General features: G+C 34.8%; 2 protein-coding genes across 2 annotated transcripts in view; one reads left to right on the forward strand and one right to left on the reverse strand.

Annotated features, from left to right (window-relative positions):
* The first annotated feature begins 735 nt into the window (after positions 1-735).
* Positions 736-3350, forward strand: LOC141643938 (transcription factor HHO2). The gene is made up of 5 exons (XM_074453337.1): positions 736-1151; positions 1538-1833; positions 2092-2446; positions 2595-2671; positions 2839-3350. The coding sequence occupies exons 1-5, from the start codon at positions 1028-1030 to the stop codon at positions 3145-3147; spliced, it is 1161 nt and encodes a 386-aa protein (XP_074309438.1). The 5' UTR covers positions 736-1027; the 3' UTR covers positions 3148-3350.
* A 10729-nt stretch (positions 3351-14079) lies between these two features.
* The window catches only part of LOC141631854 (uncharacterized), a 109586-nt gene continuing 99490 nt past the window's right edge, over positions 14080-24175 (reverse strand). The window contains exon 16 of the mRNA XM_074444477.1: positions 14080-14147. The gene's annotated coding sequence lies outside the window, so the exon portion shown is untranslated. The remainder of the gene's footprint in view (positions 14148-24175) is intronic.

A 24175-nucleotide genomic window follows, 5' to 3' on the forward strand; every position in this document is an offset into this window, starting at 1 on the left:
TTTGCTTAACCCTACCTAAAATGGAAAAACTACATTTATCCATGAAAAAAGTATAATTATACATAGTACAAACGAGATTACGAGACAGATGATTCAACCCGATCATATCCGATATCAACTTTTCGGGATAAGAATGAATGTGAAAGCCATATTAGAGCATCCACATTGAAGAGAATAGACCATCCTCTTAGCACCCTTTCTCATCTAAGAGGATGTCCTCTTCAATGTGGAAGCGTGGTTACATGTCCTTTTAGAAGGAGGAAGTGGAACACTTTTTCTATTTTTAGAGGATATGCAATCTTGACCCTTGTGCCCACTAGTCATCCAATATCTAGCATGTGGCATAAATTTATTTCTTTTTTATTTTTTGGGTATAAAAAATTTGGGAGAGTAGAGGTAAGAGGATTCTCTTTGATGGAGTTTTTTTAAGAAGATTAAAATGAAGAGGATGAAGATAGTGGAATATGAGTGAAATTGAGGTGTCAAAATTAGAGGAGGAAAGAGAAAAAATAAGAGGATAATATCATCCTCTTGGATGTGGATGCTCTTAGGAATGAAATAGGAAGTACAAGCGTACTACGATACGATCTCACATTTCACAATTTACAACATAGAATATTCCAATATGTCTATAAAAACGCCCCACCGTACTTTCTTTCTAAGATAATTACAACACAAAAAAGTACATTTTTTTTTTGTGAAAAATATAAAAAGATTCTTAAAAAAGATGCATGCGACGCCCCGACTTTGAGAATAATACTAGTATCAACCTCTCCTATAAACCACTCATTTAAATTCTATAATCTCGGTTTCAAGTTTTTCTGTTTTTTGTTATTTATATAATTTAAATAAATCTTTTATTTCTTATTCTAAATAGATTCCTTTATTATTCCTTTTTTTCATCTTTACAAATACTCCCTCTCATTTTCTTTGTAACAACCACATACTTATAAAAAAAAGTTGCTTTTGTTTTTGAGCACTTTTATAGCAAAAGTTTTGAGTTTTTTTGGTTTTGGAAGGTGTAAAAATGATGGATTTTAGAGAAAATATGCAAAAATGTCAAGAATATGTTCATGGTTTAGAAGAAGAAAAGAAAAAGATTCAAGTTTTTAAGCGTGAGCTTCCTCTTTGCTTGGAACTTGTTACTCAAGGTAATTAACCAATTCACAAATACTTGTTGTAGAACGGTTTTACATAAATATTAGCGTAAAACCGCCTCTTATGTTATATATCAGAAATTATTGGGTAAGGCAGCGTTACACAAGAATTTCTCATTTTTAGCTTGTGTAATGATCTTTTTGGTTTCTGGACCCGTTTTAATCTATATTAATGTAAAACCGCCTCACATGATATCCTTGTAAAAATAGTTATGAATTTGTTTGTCTATTTTGGTAATTAAAAGTCCGTTTTACAATAAGATACGGTAAACAAATTAATTGATTTTTCTTAGTTGATGAAATTCAATTTGGTTGGTATCATTTTTGTGGGTTTTGATTTTATAAAATGGGTAATCATTAATTTTTTTAATTTTGTACAGCAATTGAAGCATGTAGGCGACAATTATCAGGAACAAGTACAACAACAGAGTGTTTAAATGAGTTTTCTGAGCAAACAACTAGTAACGGTCCAATTTTGGAGGAGTTTATTCCTATGATCAAGAGTCATTCCGATGATGATGGTGATGAACATGAATGCGATAAACCTCAAACTGATATCATTAATCTAAATATTAGTACAAATGACAACATGATTGATAATTCCGGGAAGAAATCGGATTGGCTTCGATCTGTTCAATTGTGGAATCAAACCCTAGATACACCCACCAATCAAGAGGTTAGTCACCTAAAGTTTTCAATTTTTTTTTGAATTTTGATTAGTGTAGATTAATGGGTTTTTGATTATATAATGTGGGTTCTGCTTAATTTTGCAAACAGGACGGTTTTACACGGTTAGACGGTTTATTTATATAAAAATCACTTTTATATTGCTAGCAAGAAATGAATGATTTTTTTTAAGAAAAGGACTGTCTAAATCTGGGATTTGGGTTTTGCAAAAAGATTGAACTTTTGTGTTAAATTTGTGTGTATGTAGGATCAAGAGCCAAAGAAAGATGTAGTAGTAGAGGTGAAGAACAATAACGGTGGTGGTGCATTTCATCCCTTTATGAAAGAAAATAGAAATTGTAATGTTATCGGAAATATGAATGATAATAGTAATCTGAATGATAATGGTAATATTAAACCCACATCAATGCCAACTGCCTCGGCTTGCTCCAGTGCCGAGGCAGTTGAGGATATGACTGGGTCTGGGTCTGGATCCGGGTCTGAAAATGGGAAAAAGAAAGAAGAGAAAAATGGGCAATCAGAGAGGAAATCTAGGAGATGTTGGTCTCCTGAGTTGCATAGAAGGTTCTTGCATGCTCTTCAACAACTTGGAGGTGCACATGGTATGCTGATTTTGGTATTGTTATTACTCCCTCCGTCTCAGTCATTTGTTTACCTTTTTAAAGTTAAATAAATGACTGAGACGGAATTAGTATAACTTATCAATATGGAGTTAATTTTAATTGTGATTGTTAATGATTGGTTTTGTAGTTGCTACCCCAAAGCAAATTAGGGAATTAATGAAGGTGGATGGGCTTACCAATGATGAAGTTAAGAGCCATTTGCAGGTAAATAGTCATATGTGAAATACAAATTCTAGAAGTACACGGTTTTACACCGTGAGACGGTCCTTTTCTAGAAATAATCATTTATTTACTGCTGTCAATAAAAAGATACTGTCTTACAGACCGCCTTATTCTAAAATTATTGGCTTAAAATCGTATTCATGTTGCAGAAATATCGTCTACACACGAGAAGGCCAACTTCAACCGTCCAGAACCACGCAAACCCAGCAACTCCACAACCTCAATTTGTTGTTGTTGGAGGTATTTGGGTTCCTCCACAAGAATTTTCAATTCCTCAGACGACTAACAACATTTACACACCTGTAGCATCGACACCAAGACAACAACAGAAGCTATCTAGCCATTTACGTGGTGGCGAAAGGAGTAGGAGTCCGAGTGATGGATTTTGTGGTCGTTCTTCTAATTCTCATACAACTTCATCTTCTACTCATACAACAACAGCATCCCATGCATTCTAATTAGGATGTTTTTGGAACTTTTTGTTTTGTTTTGTTTCGTTTCTTTTATTAGAAACGTGTAGAGGAGATTTTGTAACACAGGTCCTCAGTAAAGGTTAGATAATACTCCATATACAGAACATGTATGCTAGTCTTTTTTGTACTATCTATATACAAAATGTATCGTTGGTTTGGAATAAAAGTTTTAGAACAGTTGATGGTAATGAGTTTCGATATTATTTTGTCACATTGATCATGTAGTCTTGATGGACATGATGGTTACAAAAAGGTGTAAAATGAAATGTTATGGACACAATGGTACTTCAATTGTTTTCAACTTTTCATACCACTAAATGACGTTGTCATTTTCCGTCTTATTAATGATTGAGTATGTGGCAATTTGCCATTGCGTGCTGTCACACTAAATTGAGTTGGGGGTAGGGATGGCAATGGAGCGGATTTGGATAGGATCCAGATCTATATTCGCCACACCAACGTTGGATCCATATCCAACCCATATCCAGTGGATCCAAGTTTTTCAGATCCATATTCAAATCTATTTTCAAATAAGTGGATCCATATCCAACCCATATCCGCGGGTCTGAAAAATTAGGATCCATATCCTACCCATCAGGGTCCGGATCCTCGGATCTGGATAAGGTCCAGGATCCGTTGTCATCTCTAACTTACAACTTGTGTACTATGTTTGTGTAATGTCAGTCAAAAAGTATATAATAATTTACTAGTGCCTAAAGGGTAAGGATAATGGGTGTACATACTTTACGGCCTTACCTAGTTACCTTTATGTTAGTAAAACAAAGAAACTGTTTATTTTATGGAAAAAAAAAAACGCAAGTAATTTCAAGTCACTTTATTTTACTCCATTTTCACACCTTTATACCTAATCAAAAAAAATGTATCCAAATAAAACTGCCAAAAAAAATCCAAATAAAATACTCGGTAAATAAATAAAAAACCAATCTTATCTATACCTCACACATTTTCGCTCTCTTACAAATTTCCTCACCAAAAACACTTTTTTTTTGGTTCTGTAGTAGTTGTTTCGTTTTCTTTGACATTAACAAAACATATATGGGAGTCGTGAATGACGATTTAAAACCAAGACTTCATTAAACATGTTTGGTGGAATAAGTCATTCTTAATTGAATAATTCAAATATCTACTTGAAAAAGAAAGTCATGTAGTTTTTCACTTTATACTCCGTATTAAATATAAACTCGCGCAATTTCTCAATACTTTCCTCACTTGTAGTCTTGTAGATGAGATAGAAATTAGAATATAGGTATTTTATTATGAATTGAGCAATTCAAGATTATTTCAGATAAGGGCGTATAGTGAAAATGTGCATGGGTCAAGCTAACGAAGAAAAGCCGTACTTTGTAGTTTGTACGGAGTAATACATACTCCCTCCATTCAACTCCACTTTGCATGCAGTGGCGGACCTGGGGGTGCGCACAGCACCGCACGTGCGCACCCTCAGTTTTTGATTTTTTTTTTTTTTTAAATAACGCATTTTAAAGTACTTGTAATAATTGCGCCTAATATATTTAAATGTTCTAGGCGTGGCACATTGGATAAAACTAACGGTTATGAATAGAAGGTCGCAGGCTCAAACCCCTGCCCTACCCTTTTTTCTGTCTTCATTTTGAGAATGCCAATTCCCTGCAATTTATACCTAATTTTAATGAATTTTCACTTTTGTATTACATTGCACTATTATAGTATATTTTAAGTTCTCTTCAATGAAATTAAGCTATTAAAAATTATTTAAATTTAATTCTTTATTGCCCATTTTTTTTACTTTAATCTCAACTTATATCCCCAATTACAAATTCCCTAATTGCAAAATTTGAAATTATAGAACCGTAATTCATAAAGTTTTACAAATTTCAAATAAATTGTATATATTGTGTTTCATTTTAGATTAATGATTATATAGGGTCATCTTAAAATCTATTAAGAAAGACACTAAGGTGTCATCATCTCTATTTTGAGAATGCCAATTCCCTGCAATTTATACCTAATTTTAATGAATTTTCACTTTTGTATTACATTGCACTATTATAGTATATTTTAAGTTCTTTTCAATGAAATTAAGCTATTAAAAATTATTTAAATTTAATTCTTTATTGCCCATTTTTTTTACTTTAATCTCAACTTATATCCCCAATTACAAATTCCCTAATTGCAAAATTTGAAATTATAGAACCGTAATTCATAAAGTTTTACAAATTTCAAATAAATTGTATATATTGTGTTTCATTTTAGATTAATGATTATATAGAGTCGTCTTAAAATCTATTAAGACAGACACTAAGGTGTCATCATCTCTATTTTGATGACATATATGATATTTTTTTTATATCCTTAAAGTGATTGTAGTTTAGATAACTAAATCAATATAAATTTTGATCAATTTGTTTTCGTGGTAGTTTGAATTTTTGAGAATGCCAATTCCCTGCAATTTATACCTAATTTTAATGAATTTTCACTTTTGTATTACATTGCACTATTATAGTATATTTTAAGTTCTCTTCAATGAAATTAAGCTATTAAAAATTATTTAAATTTAATTCTTTATTGCCCTTTTTTTTTTTACTTTAATCTCAACTTATATCCCCAATTACAAATTCCCTAATTGCAAAATTTGAAATTATAGAACCGTAATTCATAAAGTTTTACAAATTTCAAATAAATTGTATATATTGTGTTTCATTTTAGATTAATGATTATATAGAGTCGTCTTAAAATCTATTAAGAAAGACACTAAGGTGTCATCATCTCTATTTTGATGACATATATGATATTTTTTTTATATCCTTAAAGTGATTGTAGTTTAGATAACTAAATCAATATAAATTTTGATCAATTTGTTTTCGTGGTAGTTTGAATTTTTAATTTTTACGCATGATTCAATAATATTCATTCAAATTTCGTTAGATGTATTCCAATTTGATTGATCGACTCGCTGTAGTCGTTTTAGTTTTATCGACTATGTCGAAAAGTGCACCCCACATTTGACTGATCAATTCGCTATAGTCGTTTTAGTTTTTATCGACTCTGGCGAAAAGTGCACCCCTTAATTTTATCGACTATGTCGAAAAGTGCACCCCCACCAAATAAGTTCTGGGTCCGCCACTGTTTGCATGTTTCTATTTTGCACACTATTTACAAGCGAACATTCAACTTCAATTTTCTCTCGATACATAAGTTAAAATATATTCATGTGGGATCTTATTTGATTCGTCTTTAAGAGTACATTAAAATTATCTAACTTTTATAATTTTTGCAAATACGTAACTAAAAATATTTACCGCGTAAAAGTCGCGTTGACAAACGTGATAAAGCAAACATGTAAAGTGGAGTTGAATGGAGGGAGTAGCTATCTACTCCGCAGTAGTTCGTTACAAGTCTTACAAACTAGTCTAGATCTCGTGTATAAATGCACGGTATATATATAGTTTTTTTATAAATAAAATGCTTATAAAATACTTTCTTCAATTTTTTTTTTGTTCACCCCATTTCTTTTTACACATATTAAGAAAAATTATTAAAGAATGAAAAAGTAATAAAAGAGTTGTAAGTTGGGTGAAAAGAATTAATGAAAAAGTAATAAAAGAGATGTAAATGGAGGTGAAAAGAATCTCCCTTTACTAGTAAGAGAATAAAACTCTTAGTAGTTTTCCCGCCTAAACATATGCTAGAACTAGATATGGAAACAATAACAAAATTATATTTATTTATCTTTTACCTCCTTTACAAGAAATAATCATTGTCTCTAATTTATTATGCAATTATTTTCATAAATATTATTTCTTCATCAGTAAATTTGCTTCTTATGCAATCTTTACTTTAATTATTGTTCATCACTTACACTCTAAAATTACGTAAATTTGCTTCTTATATTATCTTTCATCAGTTACTCTCTAAATATGGTGTATTTTTTAAAGGATGTAACAATTTTTAAGTATTTTTTATTAGAAATAAAAAAATATTAGTTTAATTATTCGTAAATCATCTCTTTAAATGCGTGGTATACTATTTTCGTTATAAGGTTCATATGCGTTTTAATTAGATATTACATCACTTAATTGTATTTTAATGTCATAAATTAGTTTCATGCAATGATATAGCATTATAGAGTTATTTTTTTTAGGAAAGTAAAAATAGTTTAAAAAAAAATAACTTAACTTAAAGTGTCTCTTGATATCGTAAACTTTCATTTTCTACCTCTTAAAGATTATATTAGTATATTATAACATTAAACTGTAAGTACAGTTAATTTATGCAATTAACTTAATGAGAGAATGTCTCTTTATAAAACAAAACTAAAACAATATCGTGCTGTAGCACGGGATCTACACTAGTGATTAAAGAATGGAAAAAGATAGTCTAAATAAGGAAAGAAAAGAAATGAGGTGAAAATAGATAATTTGCCAAAAGAGGGAAATAGGGTGATAATAGGAAAATGGAGGGAGTAGTAATATTTTATTAATTATTCATATTTATTGTTATTATATTTTGCTTTTGTTGACAATTAAGCAAGATAATTGAATAATGTGCTTAAATGTATTTTAAACAAAATATTTTTTTATTCAAAAAACTAATGATTTCAATTTTTTAATTCTCTCAAATTTTTTACTTTGTCACGAATGTAATAATAGTGATTTACGGTCTTGTTTTATATGTAGTATGTGTCAAGTCATTCTCAAATAATAGTATCAGTTAAAGATTTATGGATCGTTTAGTTGCTACTTAGAAAACATAGGCATTGGAAAATCCCATAATTTAAAAAAAAACATGGAGTTGTTTGGCTCCCATAAATTTTGGAAAATGTAGGACTTAGAACTTCTCAGGAACTCTCAATGCCTACATGATGTGGAAGTTGCTTACCTACTCCCCCTTAGTCAATGGAAGTTCTTGTGGAATTAAGTTCCTGTGGAATTTAATATCTACATGAGCAACCAAACACTTTTCCGAAATTCACCCGAATTGGATGAGGGAACTTAATTCCCATGAATTGTATTTTCCTAGGAAAATTAAGCTCCTTGATCAATCAAACAACCCCTTAGTAATTTATGCTTTTATATAACTTTTATTTATATTTTAATTAAGAGGTTATATCTTAGAGTTAGGTGAAAATATAATTTGATGAAACGATTTATTTTAATTAAAAGATAAAAATTGAATGAAACAAAAATATAATTATTAGTGAATGCACATACCTGTAATTAGCTTCCTAATTTAAAAAGATACTTTTTGAAGAGAACAATGTGAGAATTTCTATTCTTTTAGTAGATAGGGGATTGACAAACTATTTCTTCCATTTCCGTAAAAAATTATCTATCTATTTGATTTTTATGTAAGAGAATTTCAAACAAAGATAACTACAAAAAATAGCGGACTTTGAGGAAAATGTCAAGGGAGGCCGAGAATCAAATTTGATATGTGTTACATATGAAATTGGTCTTTGAACGTGTCATCAGATGAGGTTTTGTGAAAACGGAAAGCTAATTTTTTGTATTTAGTCTATTAACAAGTTTAATATACTGGACGAGTCATATATAATACGTGTCATGTTATATGGGTCAGAGGCAGACCAAAGTTAGAATACGGGTCAAAATAATCTAACACCTTTTTTTAACATCTTTATTACAATAAAAATATATTTTTCGATTAAATCATATTTGATACCACTATTTTTTTTGAGAAAAGATCGTTATCATTAATAATAAGTCATACGACATCTACAACACATGCCAAGCTCAATCGGATACAAATCGATTACAACCATAGGAAATAAATTCTTGTTCAAAGAATGAAACACTGCAACAGAGTCTCTATCATCGATTCGCCGCAAAAGGCTTTCATCCATAAGAGGGTCTCCGAATCTTCCTTAACGAGTATCCATTATTTCTTCTGACATGATTGATTGTAGCCATGAATCGGACAAAATATGTAAAACCATATAACGATCTATAACAACGCTGATCTTCTGCTGATTTATTAAAAAACTGCAAACGAACCAGAAAACGAAAGCTCTCAAACTGAGAAAAGGACACCACCGATAGACGGGGACAGAGCCCTCAGAAAGAGAGACGAAACAAAAACGAAAGCGGAAATTAAACAAAAACATAAAGGAAACAAAGCGGAACACAGGAAAAAAACGGAAGCCACCGCCTCCCTTCCAACCACAACACCGCCAGATCCAAGCACCACCCTGCCACACCACCTCAACAAACTCGTCCGATAAGACCCGAACAGCCCACATACACCACGCAGACCGAGAGGAACGGGCAGACCCGTACGATCCAGAACCGGGTGTGAGTAAGAAAGGGGAGGAGAGTTAATCGGAAGAGAAGAGACGGGTCGCCGAAGAAAGGTCTTGAGAAACCCCATCCCCGGTGACATGGTAGGGGGTTGATGGGTGGCGGTGGGAGGGAGGAGGAGAACGGCGGCAACAAAGGGGGAGGATTTAGGGTTTTATTTTTTAGAGAGAAGGAGGATTTAGAGTAAGTTTGTTTTGAAACATCAATGTATATTATAATAACAAAGTTTCTTTTAAATAATTATTTTTTATATCATGTTTATGATTTAAAAAACCGCAACTTAGTAATAATTATTATTTATTATTCCATTTTTTATACATAGAAATTAACTATTTTCATAACAATATATACCACTAATTATTAATATTTTGGTGATATTTAACATACATTTATCATCATCTTAATTTCAATCCATTAGGTCGAGTATGTCAGGTTTGGCCCTGAAATAACGAGTCATTAAGAGTTATGGATCATTCGGATAATTTACGGAACTTAACTGTAAAATGGATCAAACGTTCGGATTTAAGGGTTGGGCCGGGTTAAATTTTAATAGTTTTAATTGTAATGCATGATTAATGCTTTTCACTATTTTTGTTATCTTAAGAACCTTTATTGGTTTAATTAACCGCCAAAATTAGTGGGTAAAAATATGATAAGCTAGGTTCAAAAGGATTGATAGAAATGCTTAAGATATTTTCTAAAGTATGAAGTTTAAAGTGGATAGAGAAAATATTAATTTTACAATAAATTTATAAGTCAACTTTTTAAATTCTTTTATATATACCGTGCAACTTTGCACGGGTTTAAGCTAGTACTAGTTTTAACCCGTGCAAAATTGCACGGGTATATTTTCAGGAAATTTGTATTAATATAATCAAATATTAATAAAATATACACGTTCATTTTCATACTAAATTTCTTTTATAATGATAATTCTTTCTAGTTTTACACGGTCTCTGATGTGCTATCTTAACGCCCATTATTTGCATTCACATATTAATTATTTTGATTAAAAATTCATTTTATAAATGTTTCTTAATAATAAAATATAAATATTCTAATATCAATCACAATTATTTACTATGATTTTCTAAATATTTTTCGTGGAAGTTTTATAACGTTGAACCTAAAAAGTGAACATAAATTCTTAAGAGAAACAGTTTTTTATTAATATTAGTGAGAGATAGTCTCTCAAAATAAGGAGGATTATTATTTGATCTTATAGAGTTTGGTGTATAACGTAGGTTTCCTCAAATTCAATGAAATCACAACATTTGCTAAATATGTGAAGAAAAGTTTGAAAACTACTGTACTTCTAATGAATAATTTTGGGTATATACATTCAATAAAGAGACAAAGAGTAGGTAGTATACACCAATGTTGTTAGGATTAAGATTCTACTTCGAATCGATAGAGTTGGTTATATCAGATAGGTAGAATCGAATAGCAGGATCTTATGATCCAACATACATATTACATATGGTAGGTTTTTACTTTTTTTATTTAGTAATAAAAGCACATATTCGTAAATCAAAATGCTTATTTGTTCATACTTAAACCATTTAATATTGATAATTAATAAATTTAGTATCATTATGAACGTGCTTCTACAACTTATGCGGAAATATGAGTTTCACTATGTCATTATATATATAAAAAAATTACTACAATAGAAGAATTGTAATTAGTTGAAAACATTCGTTGTTAAATTGATTGCCTTTCTTATTAAAAGAGTGAAAAATAATAGAGAAAGCAAGGTTTTAAAGTCACTGGACAAAGTTGGAAAAATGGGAAAAAATGCCAACAATGCATAATATTTTATCGACGATCTATATATAAGGTTATAACAACTCCCTTAACTTTTGTAGCATTATGGTAGTTCATCAAATTGGCCCCGAAAAATGCTACGTGTTACTCCATTATTCTCCCTCCGACTTAATAGGATGTTTACGTTTTCTTTTTCAAGGTCTTTATGTTCTACTTTTGGTCAATTTTTTCCCTTAACTTATTTTTGCAAATAGACAATTTATTTGTAATAATATAGAATTGTAGATTTGCAATTATACTCTACTATAATTGACCCAAAATAATGAGGAATAAAAGACAATTTTCATTTAAAAAAAAAACAAAATCTACTCAACTATTATAAATTATAGCGGCTTTACACTGTGAGACGGTCCGTTATTATTAAAACATTCATATAATCAATAATGAGTTATCTTTATATATAATAAGACCATCTAACAACGTGAGATCGTCTTATATATTCTATATTAATGATCTACATTAATTAACTCAAATTAACGGTACACACTCGGCTAAATAAATACTCCATCCCACAATCATAATTGTTTCACTCAACCCTAAACACTATGATTATCGTCAGCCTCCTCCATCTTCAACTCATCTTCTATATATCTCCCCACCTCCCTTATATTGGATTATTTTGTCTTCCTTTCTCACTTTCTTCATTTTATTTTTGTTATCATTGTTAATAAAATCTACTTGATGACTTGATGAACATTTTAATTTTTAGTTTTTTTTTTGTTTTCTTGGATATTGTTGATAAATAAATTATTGGATTTTGATAAATTTGGAAATTTAAATTTTTTTTCCTGGTAATAAATGAAGTTCTTGAAATATAATGTAGTCATTTCTAACGTCATTGTCAAACAAAAAATAAAAGTATGAAAGCAGTTGAATTTTAGAGAAAAAAATGCTTTTTGCAAGTGGGGAAGTTGTACATGATGACGTGGATCAATCTCATGGCTTTAAATGATCTTGTAATTATAAAGATAAAATTAAAAATAAAAAGGGGATTAATAATGGAGGTGGTAGGAGTCGAACCTTGGTCTCTCTTGTGAAATTTGATTGCCTTGCAAATCGAACCACTGAACCACATGAATTGCCATGCATGACCAAGTCACTGTACAATAGAATATAAGAAGATAACCCTTTTTTTAATTACCCCGTGAATATGTAATATAAGTTAAATTACATGAGGTATTATAAAATTCTTGTTTACTCTCTAATGAAAGAAAATGTAAGTAAACAAAGTTAATTTCTTTTCAAATGCTTTTTCGCGAACATTTTTTTAACAAACATCGAGTATTTAATAAGAGACTGTCTTTTTTTATTACTTCTCTCAATTCTCCGCCTTCATTATTTATCAATGATTCGTTTAATCGATCAACAAAGAGTTCACAAAGTTATTAAGAACTACATGCCATCTATCTTTTAATAATTAGCTAAGAAGAAATAGAGATTTTGTTGAAGGATCACATCATAAGCATAATGTATGATAGTCAAGGCATCATGATTCGTTGTGCCTCTAAATCTGACCTCCTATATTCCTAAAGGGTAACAATAATTTTCTTCCTAGGTCAAACTTTCTAGGGGCAAATTAAATAGCCAAATTCCAATTTATTCTGATTTTCCATATATAGTCGTAGACTACATTTTCCCAAAAGGGACATAACAAAAAGAAGCATGCCTTGCCGATACTAATATGGCTTTACCCTAATTTTAGATATTTTTAATAAAATAATTTGTCTATGTACAAAAATAGCTACTCTGTATTAGAATATGTCTTACTATATCCATAAAAATATAAAATTAGTGAATTAATTGGTTAGTCTACTACTCCCTCCGTTCCAGTGAGATGTTTACACTTCCTTTATTTTGTGAGGGGAAAATAAAGAAAGTGTAAACATATCACTGGAACGGAGGGAGTACATGGTATTTAGAAACTAATTTCATCCAATATGTTGTTTACCAATTAAACGTATGAATCTACTATTTTGATTGTTTTGTAAACTACGCATCCAATAACATATATAGGGGCTCGATTTGTGTGTGTGTAATTGAGGCAATAGGCCGTACAATTTATAAGGGAAGCAGGAGGATTTGAACTGTGACATATTATCACGATATCTTCATCTTATCCATTAGGCTAAGACCTCTTCGATATATATTACTAAATTTATGGTGTTACCTGTCTTTTCACCTAATAACACCATTTTTACCACTTTAAAATTGTTAATCGTAATATTAGTAAATTTGTCATCGTTTGCTTTTATAATCGATCTATTCCTCACTTTTTCAGAATAATAAGGCATTAATCCAATTTTGATATTTTTCTTAAAGAAAATAAAAACAATTGTTTAATGATATTTGATACAAGTTAAAGAAAAAGTTTTATTTTAACGTTTTCTTAGAAACACATGTTTAAAAAATTTAATGATAAAATAACATAAATTTTTGTTTAAGACGGACATTTGTTTTAGAAAAAAAAGGGGTTAAGGCCTTGTTCTTTTGGACTTAAAGTCACTTAATTTAAGTTCACTTCAGATCCTATAAGTTTAGTTCAGTTCAGATCCTATAAGTTCAGTTCAGTTCAGATCCTATAAGTTTAGTTCAGTTCAGATCCTATAAGTTCGATTCGATTCGAGATCCTATAAGTTGATTCGATTCGAGATCTTATAAGTTCGATTCGAGATCCTATAAGTTGATTGATTGATTCAAATCCTATAAGTTCGATTCGGTTTAGATTCTATAAGTTGATTCGATTCGAGATCCTATAAGTTGATTCGATTCGAGATCGAGATCCTATAAGTTCAGTTCAGTTCAGATCAGATTAGTTTCAGTCCAAAAGAACAGAGCCCAAGTATACTAAATACCAAAAAAAAAAAAAAAAAAGTAGCAAAGTGCTACGAAATGACACGCTCGTATCTCATACTTCGGGGGTGTTTGGTAAACGGCATATTGACCAATTTTTAGCATATTTAAGGATTTTAGCATGTTTGACCAATCAATATGCTAATTTTAATGTTGGTAAACAACATAATTAAAACAGCATATTTGGGGTTAATATGCTGTTTTACAATATGTTGTTCTGTCAGTTATCAAACATTATTTCATATCTGAGTTATGATGTCCTAAAACTGACCGACGATAAAAATAAAAGTGAAATAAAAAAAATAAAAATAAAAAACTCAAATGAAACGAGTACGTACCGTTTCGAAAGGGACCCTGGAACATATATGTCAACATCGATGTGCAGCAGTAGATCCTGCTAATCTGCCATAGGAATATCCATCGAACAAACACAGTAGTACTCCGTATTTGTTTAATTAATGTTAAAAATGTGCATTACGGGTATTATTAAAGTTAAATTAAGAATATTAAAATGATGAGTACGGAGTATATTATAATATTGCATAATTATTTACATTATCTCCTTGATTAGAAAATATAATAAGACTGGTAATAAAATATTACGAGTTTGTGGAATCTGACCGTGGCCGAGATTCCGCTGTTTGCTTAGTCAGCCCTAGCACTTGTAAACATGGAATTACAAGTCGTGTGGTGGGACATTGGACCCGTGATGTTCTGCTGCGTTTTTTTAGTGCGCTGTCCTATTATTAGACTGCTTCCCATGTTAGCTAGCTAAAGCCTAGAGACCGGGTAAAATCACACATTCTCATTCTCATTATATAATTATAGACGAATAGTGTTCTTCTCACGAATAAAAGTGGATAGTGCAAGTGGTTGGGAAATGGATACCCTCACTTGCCCTTCCTCTTTCATTTTGTAAGAGAGTCACTATCCGTCTATATCTATAAACGAATAATGGCCGTCTATAATGAGACAGACTGGGGTAAAATACTACTCCATATCCCAGTTATTTGTTGTCCTATTTCATTTTGAATGTCACAGTCAGTTGTTATTTTTTCTATTTTAAGAATAAATTTGATGACCAATTTAATCATTCACACCTAATTAGGTCCACTTGTCATTTATTTATTGATTATCTTCTCTTCATTGGTCTTTGTGCCAAACAAAGGATAATAATTGACCGGGACAGAAGGAGTATTGTCAATATGCAATTTAATCATTCACACCTAATTAGGTCCACTTGTCATTTATTTATTGATTATCTTCTCTTCATTGGTCTTTGTGCCAAACAAAGGATAATAATTGACCGGGACAGAAGGAGTATTGTCAATATGTAACCAATAATTCGTACCCAAAAAGAAAAAAGTATAGGAACGATCAAATGTAAACTAAGTTACATTTAGTTATGTTCGGCTTAATTCTACCCAAATTAAGTCTAATTTTGACTCGATTTAGTTTAGTTCATCGGCTTAATTCTGCCCAAATTAAGCTATCTTATTCTTGCAAGTCAAGATTGTCAATATAAACTTCAGTTGAATTAAATAATGAAAATATCTATAGACCATACTTGAAAGAAGTAGGATATCCAAAAAATCAATATATATATAAGTGGCCTTTGGAACACCATGAAGGTCATACATTTCTCTCAAGTATATGCGCCTCTTTATAACCCTAAAAGACGAGGTAGTATTCCTAAGTTTAAAGGGTCAAACAAAGCTACAGTAGTGTATATGCTTCGTTGGGGTGTGTGTGTTGTGACTTGTGTTTCAATGAAGAATCTAAGAGAATATCCCCCAACAATCTAACCTACTCCTACTACCCTACTAAACATAAGTACAATCACCCAACTCACCCATAATTAATACTTTGTCTTAATGAAATTAATAGTAATAACTTTATGATATTATACTCTTATTTCTAGGTCAGAAATCACGATTCTTTCCTCATTTGCCCAAGTGTTTTTCCGTATTTGTCTAGTAGAGTACTGTGTCTGAATTGCCCTTTGGGCTAGGATCAATTAAGCTTAAGATCACCACAAGAAAAAAGGCCGACGTCCAGATCACGTACCTTAATTAATTGGTTAAATCATAAGGAGCAGTAGTTATGCTAGAACTAGTTAAGATTTGATCCAATATAACCTAAGTAATTGGAGAATCGAAATCAAACTCGGTCTATCCAATCCATATTTTGGCTTGGATGTAGTTTTTATAAGAGAAGGAGAAACGATATTATGGAATATCAGTTGGTCTTGCTTTAAACGGGCTATTTTGGTCTGAAGTAATGAGATGAGATTTTGTAACCATTTTACAGCCAAATGTGACTGTTATTGAAAAATAAGTTATCATAAGTTTTTATAACATTGGCGGTATCATTGTAATTACATTTAACTATAAAACGGTCACATATGCCCGTCTAAAGTTTCAGACCAAAAGTGGCCGTCTAAAATAAGAATTTGCGATGGAATATACTAAGTATCCTTGATAGTTTTTATTGTACTCCCAAGATAGATGCACATTTAGATTGATAAGTTAATAATGTTGTCATTAAATTAACTATCAACCTGACAATTATGGTAGAGTAATACTCCGTATAATAAGATGACCTTTAGTTGATTAATTAGTTTGATGATCATTTATATGCATGTAATTAAGAAATTGGTTGTTGTCTTGGCATTATTGATCATAAAGTCTGAAATATTGTTAATTTGTTACAGTATCAATGAAAATATGCATGGACACATGCTGGTGGGTCGGGAATAATGATTCATATAATCACTAATAAACATGATCGTGTGAATTTAGTTGTTGTCTTGTTGAGACATGATATGAAATGGCAAAACCTAGAAAATACTGACGTTGAGTTCTAAAGGGGTTTGGAGTAAGATTTGTGAAGGTTAACATATATTTATGTGAAGGTTAACAGTTTTTTTGTTTACTCTAATCATCGAAAGAGGATAAACTACCTTTACATTATTTTTAGACAATAAAATTCATATGATTAAGAAATATGATTGGCAGGTTAAATCGCATATCTATCAAAGATAAATCAATTGGCCTAAACTAATGCAGTAGAGGAAGTCAGGATTGTATCCACGGGGAGACAATTTGTGTTGTATTTGCTAAATCTAAGTCTGTCTAAGTCAAAAATTGGGGGGTTTGATTATTTTGTTAATAACTAAAATAGCAAGCAAAGAGAAACAAAGCATAGAAAACGGAGTTCAAATAATAAGAGAAAAGGCTAGGATGTTGGGTCATGATAGGATGTCGCAACCTAATCAAAGATAAATTCCCTAGACACAAATGAATGTAGTAATAGAGGTCGAACACAAGGAGACGGGAGTTGCTAAACAAGTTGTCATGGAGTGAATTCTATCAAAGTCGGTTATCGATTAATTGTTTGGTTTGCTAATGAAAGAAATCAATAATAAAGAAAGAGCTTAGGGAAGTCGGGTCACACTTGCAAATTATGTAAATGCTCAAGTTAAACATAGGAGGTTATAAAATCGTTAATTGTTTAGGTCTTATGACAACCACCTTTTGGCCTTATTGTCAACCATAGAACGGGTCTTAACGAGCTCTCGCTATGGCTAGGTTGGTCAATTAAAACATGCTTAGTCTAATTCATTTTCGTGACACTCGACTTATAAAAGTGAATTAACAAATTTAATCTAAGATAGTGGCCAACAATCAAAGACTAACAAAACAATGCAAGCATGTTAAAGGAACAATGAATTGATATTAAAACATCCTAATTCAACAATTGCAAATATTACTCATGCATGTTACCCTTAATCCCTAGACTAGTGAATTACTCATGCATAATGAGAACTAATCTAATGACAAATGATATAGTAAAGATGAACATACTAACTAGTAATGTAAATGCCAAATGAAACAAAACAATACTAGAAATAATATTATCTTAACAATTAGAAATGAGCTTGGAAATGAAGAATAAGATAAAACAAATGGAAAGCTTGAAATGCAAATTGTATTATAACTTGAAATGCTTGAATGAAATTGTTTATAACATAAAGGAAATGCTAAAGGGAAATCTAATACAAACTACACCAAGAACTAAAATAAGAGTATGAAAGTGGTGTACAAGGTTTGTTTGAGATCCCAGATCAATACCCTTTATATAGGACCAATGAGAGAAACGTAAACAATTAATGGGGAGGTAACTCCGATCGGGGACACCCTACCCAATCGGGGTCGTGGTGTACTTAGTCGTTTCTCTTAATTTCGTCTTAATTTGCAGAGGGAATCCAATGTAGGCTATTAGCTCGTCTTTAATTCTCCGGTTGAATGCTCATATGGAATCCAAAATGGCATCATAACCTCCTTACTCTCAACTTCTTTATGGGCTTCATTTTATTCATCTTTGTCCATCGACCCATTTGGATATCTTCATGCTCGGGTTTCTTATTTCTTCCCAAAATGCCCCTATGCTTCCTGAAACACCTTTGCATGGTCAAGACTTGCTCTTATTAGCCTCGTGAACTTGGCTGAATGCTAATTTGACGGGAAAAAGCTACCGAGTGCTTTATTTCCTATAAAATGCATTGAATACAAGCAAAACCACCTCGAACACGGAATTAACTCACAAACACATTAATAGAAGTGTAATAATCAAATAAACTGAGCTAAAATAGAGGTTAAACTATATATAACATGGACTTATCAGGTCACCACGGTCAACAACGATCAGGGGTAAGGTCAACCGCTAGTATAAATATGGTCTGTGGGGTAATGAAAAGTTCCTTTCGGCCCACTATTCGCCCTAGAGTACTAATTTAGCGTTCGCTCTAATCAGGATGGTCTATTGTTTGTAGCAGGTCTAACTTCTTCCAATCTCTCGATCTAGGTTGGAATTTCCCAAGTCGTATAAGCAATTGCGTGCACTCAGTTAATTAAACGGTATTTAGATGCTACAATTAACAACACGGATTTATATTAATGTCAAACTTAATAATCTAATTATGATCGCCTTATAACCATGGCTTCCCTAAATCCTAGCATAGGAAAATTAGCTACGCACGCTCAAACTAACGATGATAATCACGATTTTATCAATAACTAGATTAGACATGATGGAAGTATTGGAATAATAATTAAACATAAGATAAAAGAAGAACAAGGAAGAGCAAAAGAAATAAGAAAAATAAATAATTGAAAAACGAAGGTTAATTGAATTACCGAATGAAAAGGGAAGGATTACAAGTTTCAGATCCAAAATTCCGAACAAAAGAAACATCTAAAACGTTTTTTGCAATATGAAAGATGTCTAATATGTTTTACAACTTATTCTTAAATACTAAAAGTCTAAAATTATCCATCAAGAAACAAAGTGGGCCGAAATTATGAAGCAGATTTCGGCCAAACTGGAGATAAGTCGATCGACCAAGCATAACAGTCGATCGACTTTTCTTCGTCGCGCAGTTCCTCCAATGCGCACTGAACTTCAAATGGCCTCCATTTTTTCATTACTTGGATAAATTGGGCGTTTTCGGTGGCGTTGGAAAGCTAAGAGGATAAGTTTTCACCTCTAATTGGAATCACTTGATTATCAGTTGTAGAACTCGAGTTATGACTCTTCAATGTAGGCACTAGTAATGTGAAGCTCATATATCACTCCAAACTAACACCAATTACCAAGGGAGGGTCTAATTCAACCCTTAACCTCTTCAAATGTTCGATAAGTCCTTAGCGGTAGGAAGTCCGATCTATAGCTCTTCCAAATCTTCATGTGCTAGAGAATCGGCTCAAGAAGCGCAACAAAGTGTCATTTCCTGCAAAACCAATACGAATACACCGAAGTAGCAAATGTGGAGAATTTGACACTAAAATAGCTGCGAAGAGCATCTAATGTGCATAGAAATGCATGCAAAAAGATGAAATAAATGCATATAAATTAGTTCAAACTATATTCCATGCATCAGTGATATATAATTCGGGTCCATTTGGCCTGACTTATTATATTCTATGCATATATATATTCTAACCAAACCAAAAACGATACACTAATTGTTAAGTAAGATGATCTCTTAATTAATCTCTTATCAAAGACCTGCTCATTGTGTTTCTCAAAATAGATCAAACTATTTTTATTCCCAAGTTAAACCCAACTTTAAATAATATTTTCTCAAACTAATTAAGCTTGGTAACTGATAACCTGATGAACAAGTTACTGTTTTTTACTTGACATGTCATCTTTGACCATACATCATTAGTTATTTATTTTACGCTCATACGGAGTATAATGCAATTTTAAATGTGAAAATAGATACTTTCTTATTAAACAAATGAAAATTTAATGTAAAAAACTCAAAATTTGCACTGTATAATATTTGAGTTTGCTCTTCACTTTATTTAGAGTAATAAAAAAAGCTGATGGGGCATATTCTGCACCCGCTGACCGAGTCAACACATTGAGCAAGGTCAAAGATATCCACAAGCAAGTCAACGACTTAGACAACCTAACCGACGCAGCCTGTCGGCCTGTCTCTTGGGTCTCGGCTGGGACAACTGGCCAGCCGGGGCACATATCCGCGTACTCATATCCAAGACCCTCGGCGGCGAGTCACAGGCCCCCGGCCTGACACGGGTCCCTCGGCCGAGGGTAGATCAGTCTTTCCACCTGCTAGCCACTTGGCCACTTGGCCACTACGTGACAAAAGGTGAAAGTCTATAAATACTCCTCAACTCTCATTGAGGAAAGGATCCACAATTTAACCTAAGAATCACTATTCATCTGGTAATATCTTCCTTATCTCTCTACAAAATATACTTCGCCAAGTAACAACAACTTATCTCTTTAAGTCCACTGACTTGAGCGTCGGAGTGAGTACGCTCGGCCAAAGCCGAGCCCTCAGTTTGTTCATTGTTTCAGGAGACCGAAAGGAGGATTCAATCAAGGACGTCATTCTACAAGCACGGGTGGTAACAAGTAACTGCTCTGGAATTACACCCGGAACAATTGGCGCCGTCTGTGGGGAGCAAGATACTAGAAGCTAGAAGCTAGACACATTCATTCCCAAACAAAAAAAAACACAAAACAAAAACCCACCCAAAAAGCTAAGAAGATGTCGAAACAACAAGAAGTATTCGTGACCGACGAAACCGGTCTCGCCAAGATGATACCGTCCACAATTGCGGGGTAGCGCAGCCCTCCACCGGCCGATTAATTCAACCGGAGTACGGGATGCCAATAATACCAGTTTCACGCCATTCGCCGACCAAGTCACCATCATGGGACATGTGGTTGATGCGGCTAAAGCGAAGCTACTCCTGGACCTAATAGGTAGCACGCCGGCTCACACTGTCACTCCGACAAGAGCGGCGGCACCGTCCGGGAGACCGGGGCCCGAGAATGTGACTCGAGAGACTTGAACGGTGCTTTGGAAGAAGCGGCCTGTCAAGACGCCGGGGAGCCCAGAGTGCTAGTGGTAGACCTGAGTCCTTCCCGCACTCGCGGGAGGACGGCGTCGCCGCAGCACCGACGAGGCATGCCCCAAAGGAGTGAAAGAAGTCCGACTCACCAGAGTCGGAGAAGAAGCCCGACTCACCAGAGTCGGAGAAGAAGCCCTTCCCGCCACGGGGAGAGGAGCCGGACTAGGGATGCGAGAAGCCGATCGCCGCGTGTCGTTCGACACGTGGTCAGACAGCCCCTCAACCCCTATGTCTTAGAGACCCCGGTGCCGACTAAGCTAAAGTTGCCACCCATATCATACAAAGGAGAAGGCGACCCAACCGACCACACTGAGGCTTTCGAGTCTTACATGTCGGTTTGGGAGCAACCTGATGAGGTTTGGTGCCGAGTGTTCCCGACGACACTGCATGGGATGGCACAAAGCTGGTACAAGGGGCTGCCCAATGGGTCGATATACTGTTATGACGACCTAAGGGACATATTTTTAGCCCAGTATTCTTGCAATAAGAGGAGGGCCGTCGAGACATCGGTTCTCCTGACTATCAAACAGGAGGGAGGCGAGTCTCTCCGAAGTTATGTGAAGAGGTTCGACGCCAAGGTTCAGCAAATTTGTGAGCTGAACAGCGAACTGGCGGCCTTCGCACTGATGAAAGGCCTCCCGAGATGAGACTTAAAAAATGAGCTCATCAAGTGCGGCGGCCTGAACCTAGACTCCGCCAGGAAAATGGCCGACCAGGCCATAAAGGTGGAGGACTACCACAAAACCTGGGTAGGCCCCAGTGAGGCCGGGCACTCAGAGAGAAAGAGCCGCCGGGAGGACAACCCGGACGAAGGACGCCGTGACAATAATAGGTCACGGTCTGACAGATCTGCCAGGAAACAGAACTCGGCGGGCGCCGGGGGGAGTTCAGGACCATACTACCAAAAACGGTTCAATGGCCACACCCCCTTGGTCGTATCTGCCGCCGAGGTCTTCGCCCTGAGCAAGAACGAGGGTCAGAAGTGGGAAAGGCCCCCCAGGCCGAGGAGGGACGGTGACACGAGCCAGTACTGTGAGTACCATGGCCACACCGGCCACTTAACTGACAACTGCCGATATCTGAAGAATGCCATCGAAGAGCTGATCCGGAAGGGGAGCCTCGGCAAATATGTTGCCAAAGGCCAAAAGACTGATGCCGGCGGCTCAAATAAGAAATCCGTCTTTGAACGGATAGGAGTAATCCATGTTGTCATCGGGGGCAACGAGAACGGTGGGTCCGCTCATGGGCACAAACGGCACTCGAACGAGCCGTATCGGGCCATCAACTTTGTGCCCAAAACGGCGATCCCCGCTTCCAACATCCCCGACATGACTATTGGAAAGAAGGACTACGAGGGAGTCATCGCCCCTCACAGCGACCCACTTGTAGTCCACTTGGACATATCCAACCACCAGGTCAAGAGGTGCCTGATTTACACAGGCGCCTACACGAACATCATGTTCAGGGAGTGCTTTGTCAACCTCGGTCTGAAGGTTGAAGACTTGAGCCCCTGCACCAATCCGTTGTACAGTTTTTCCGGGGCCGGCCTGGTACCCCGGGGTCGATCGGGACCGCCGGTGATGTTCGGCGAGGGGGATGCGGCTAAGAATGTCCTAGCTGAGTTCGTGGTCATTGACGGCTCGTCCGCCTACAACGTTCTCATAGTCCGAGTCACTCTGAGCGAGGCCGATGCAGTAATGTCCATCCGAGCCCTGACACGATGTATGTCTCGGACCGGGGGGAAGCGCATAAACTCGTCTCAAAGAACGAGAAGGACGAGGTGGTCAACGTCCAGATATCTGCCAGAGGGTGCAACATGCAATCCCTCAAAGTGGCAAAGAAGTCAGAGAAGGGGAAGAGCCCATCCTTGCGGCGGGAGGGCGACCTCATGGATGCTGTCGGCATGGTCGAAGGAGCCGAGACCGAAGAAGTGAAAATTGACCCGGGGACGCACCGTAATCGTCGGTGTCAACCTGGAGCCAAAATTCGGGGCCGCTCTCCTAGACCTGCTGAGGAAGAACAAAGACGTCTTTGCCTACTCAGCGGCCGAGATGCCAGGCGTGAGCAGGGAGGTAATTGTTCACAAGCTGAACGTACTCCCCACCGCTCGCCCTGTAAAGAAAAGGATGAGGAACTCCTCAGCCGAGAAGGATGAGGCCATCAAAGCCGAGGTAGATAAATTACTAGCGGCGGGCTTTATCATGCCTTGTACTTATCCTGAGTGGTTAGCTAATGTTGTAATGGTGATGAAGTCATCGGGGGCGTGGAGGATGTGTGTAGATTTTACCAATCTTAATAAAGCGTGCCCCAAAGATTGCTATCCCTTGCCTCGAATAGATAGTTTAATCGACGCGACGGCAGGCTACACTATCTTTGAGCCTGCCGGACGCCTTCTCGTGGTATCATCGGTATTCATGGCCGAGGAAGACATGCCTAAATGCGCATTCATCTTGCTAACGGCACATACATGTATAAAATGATGCCGTTTGGTTTGAAGAACGCCGGCGCAACTTACACAAGACTAGTGGACAAAGTGTTCCAAAATCAAAAGGGCGAAACATTGAGGCTTAC

Source organism: Silene latifolia, chromosome 2, assembly GCF_048544455.1.
Source record: "Silene latifolia isolate original U9 population chromosome 2, ASM4854445v1, whole genome shotgun sequence".
Lineage (NCBI taxonomy): Eukaryota > Viridiplantae > Streptophyta > Magnoliopsida > Caryophyllales > Caryophyllaceae > Silene > Silene latifolia.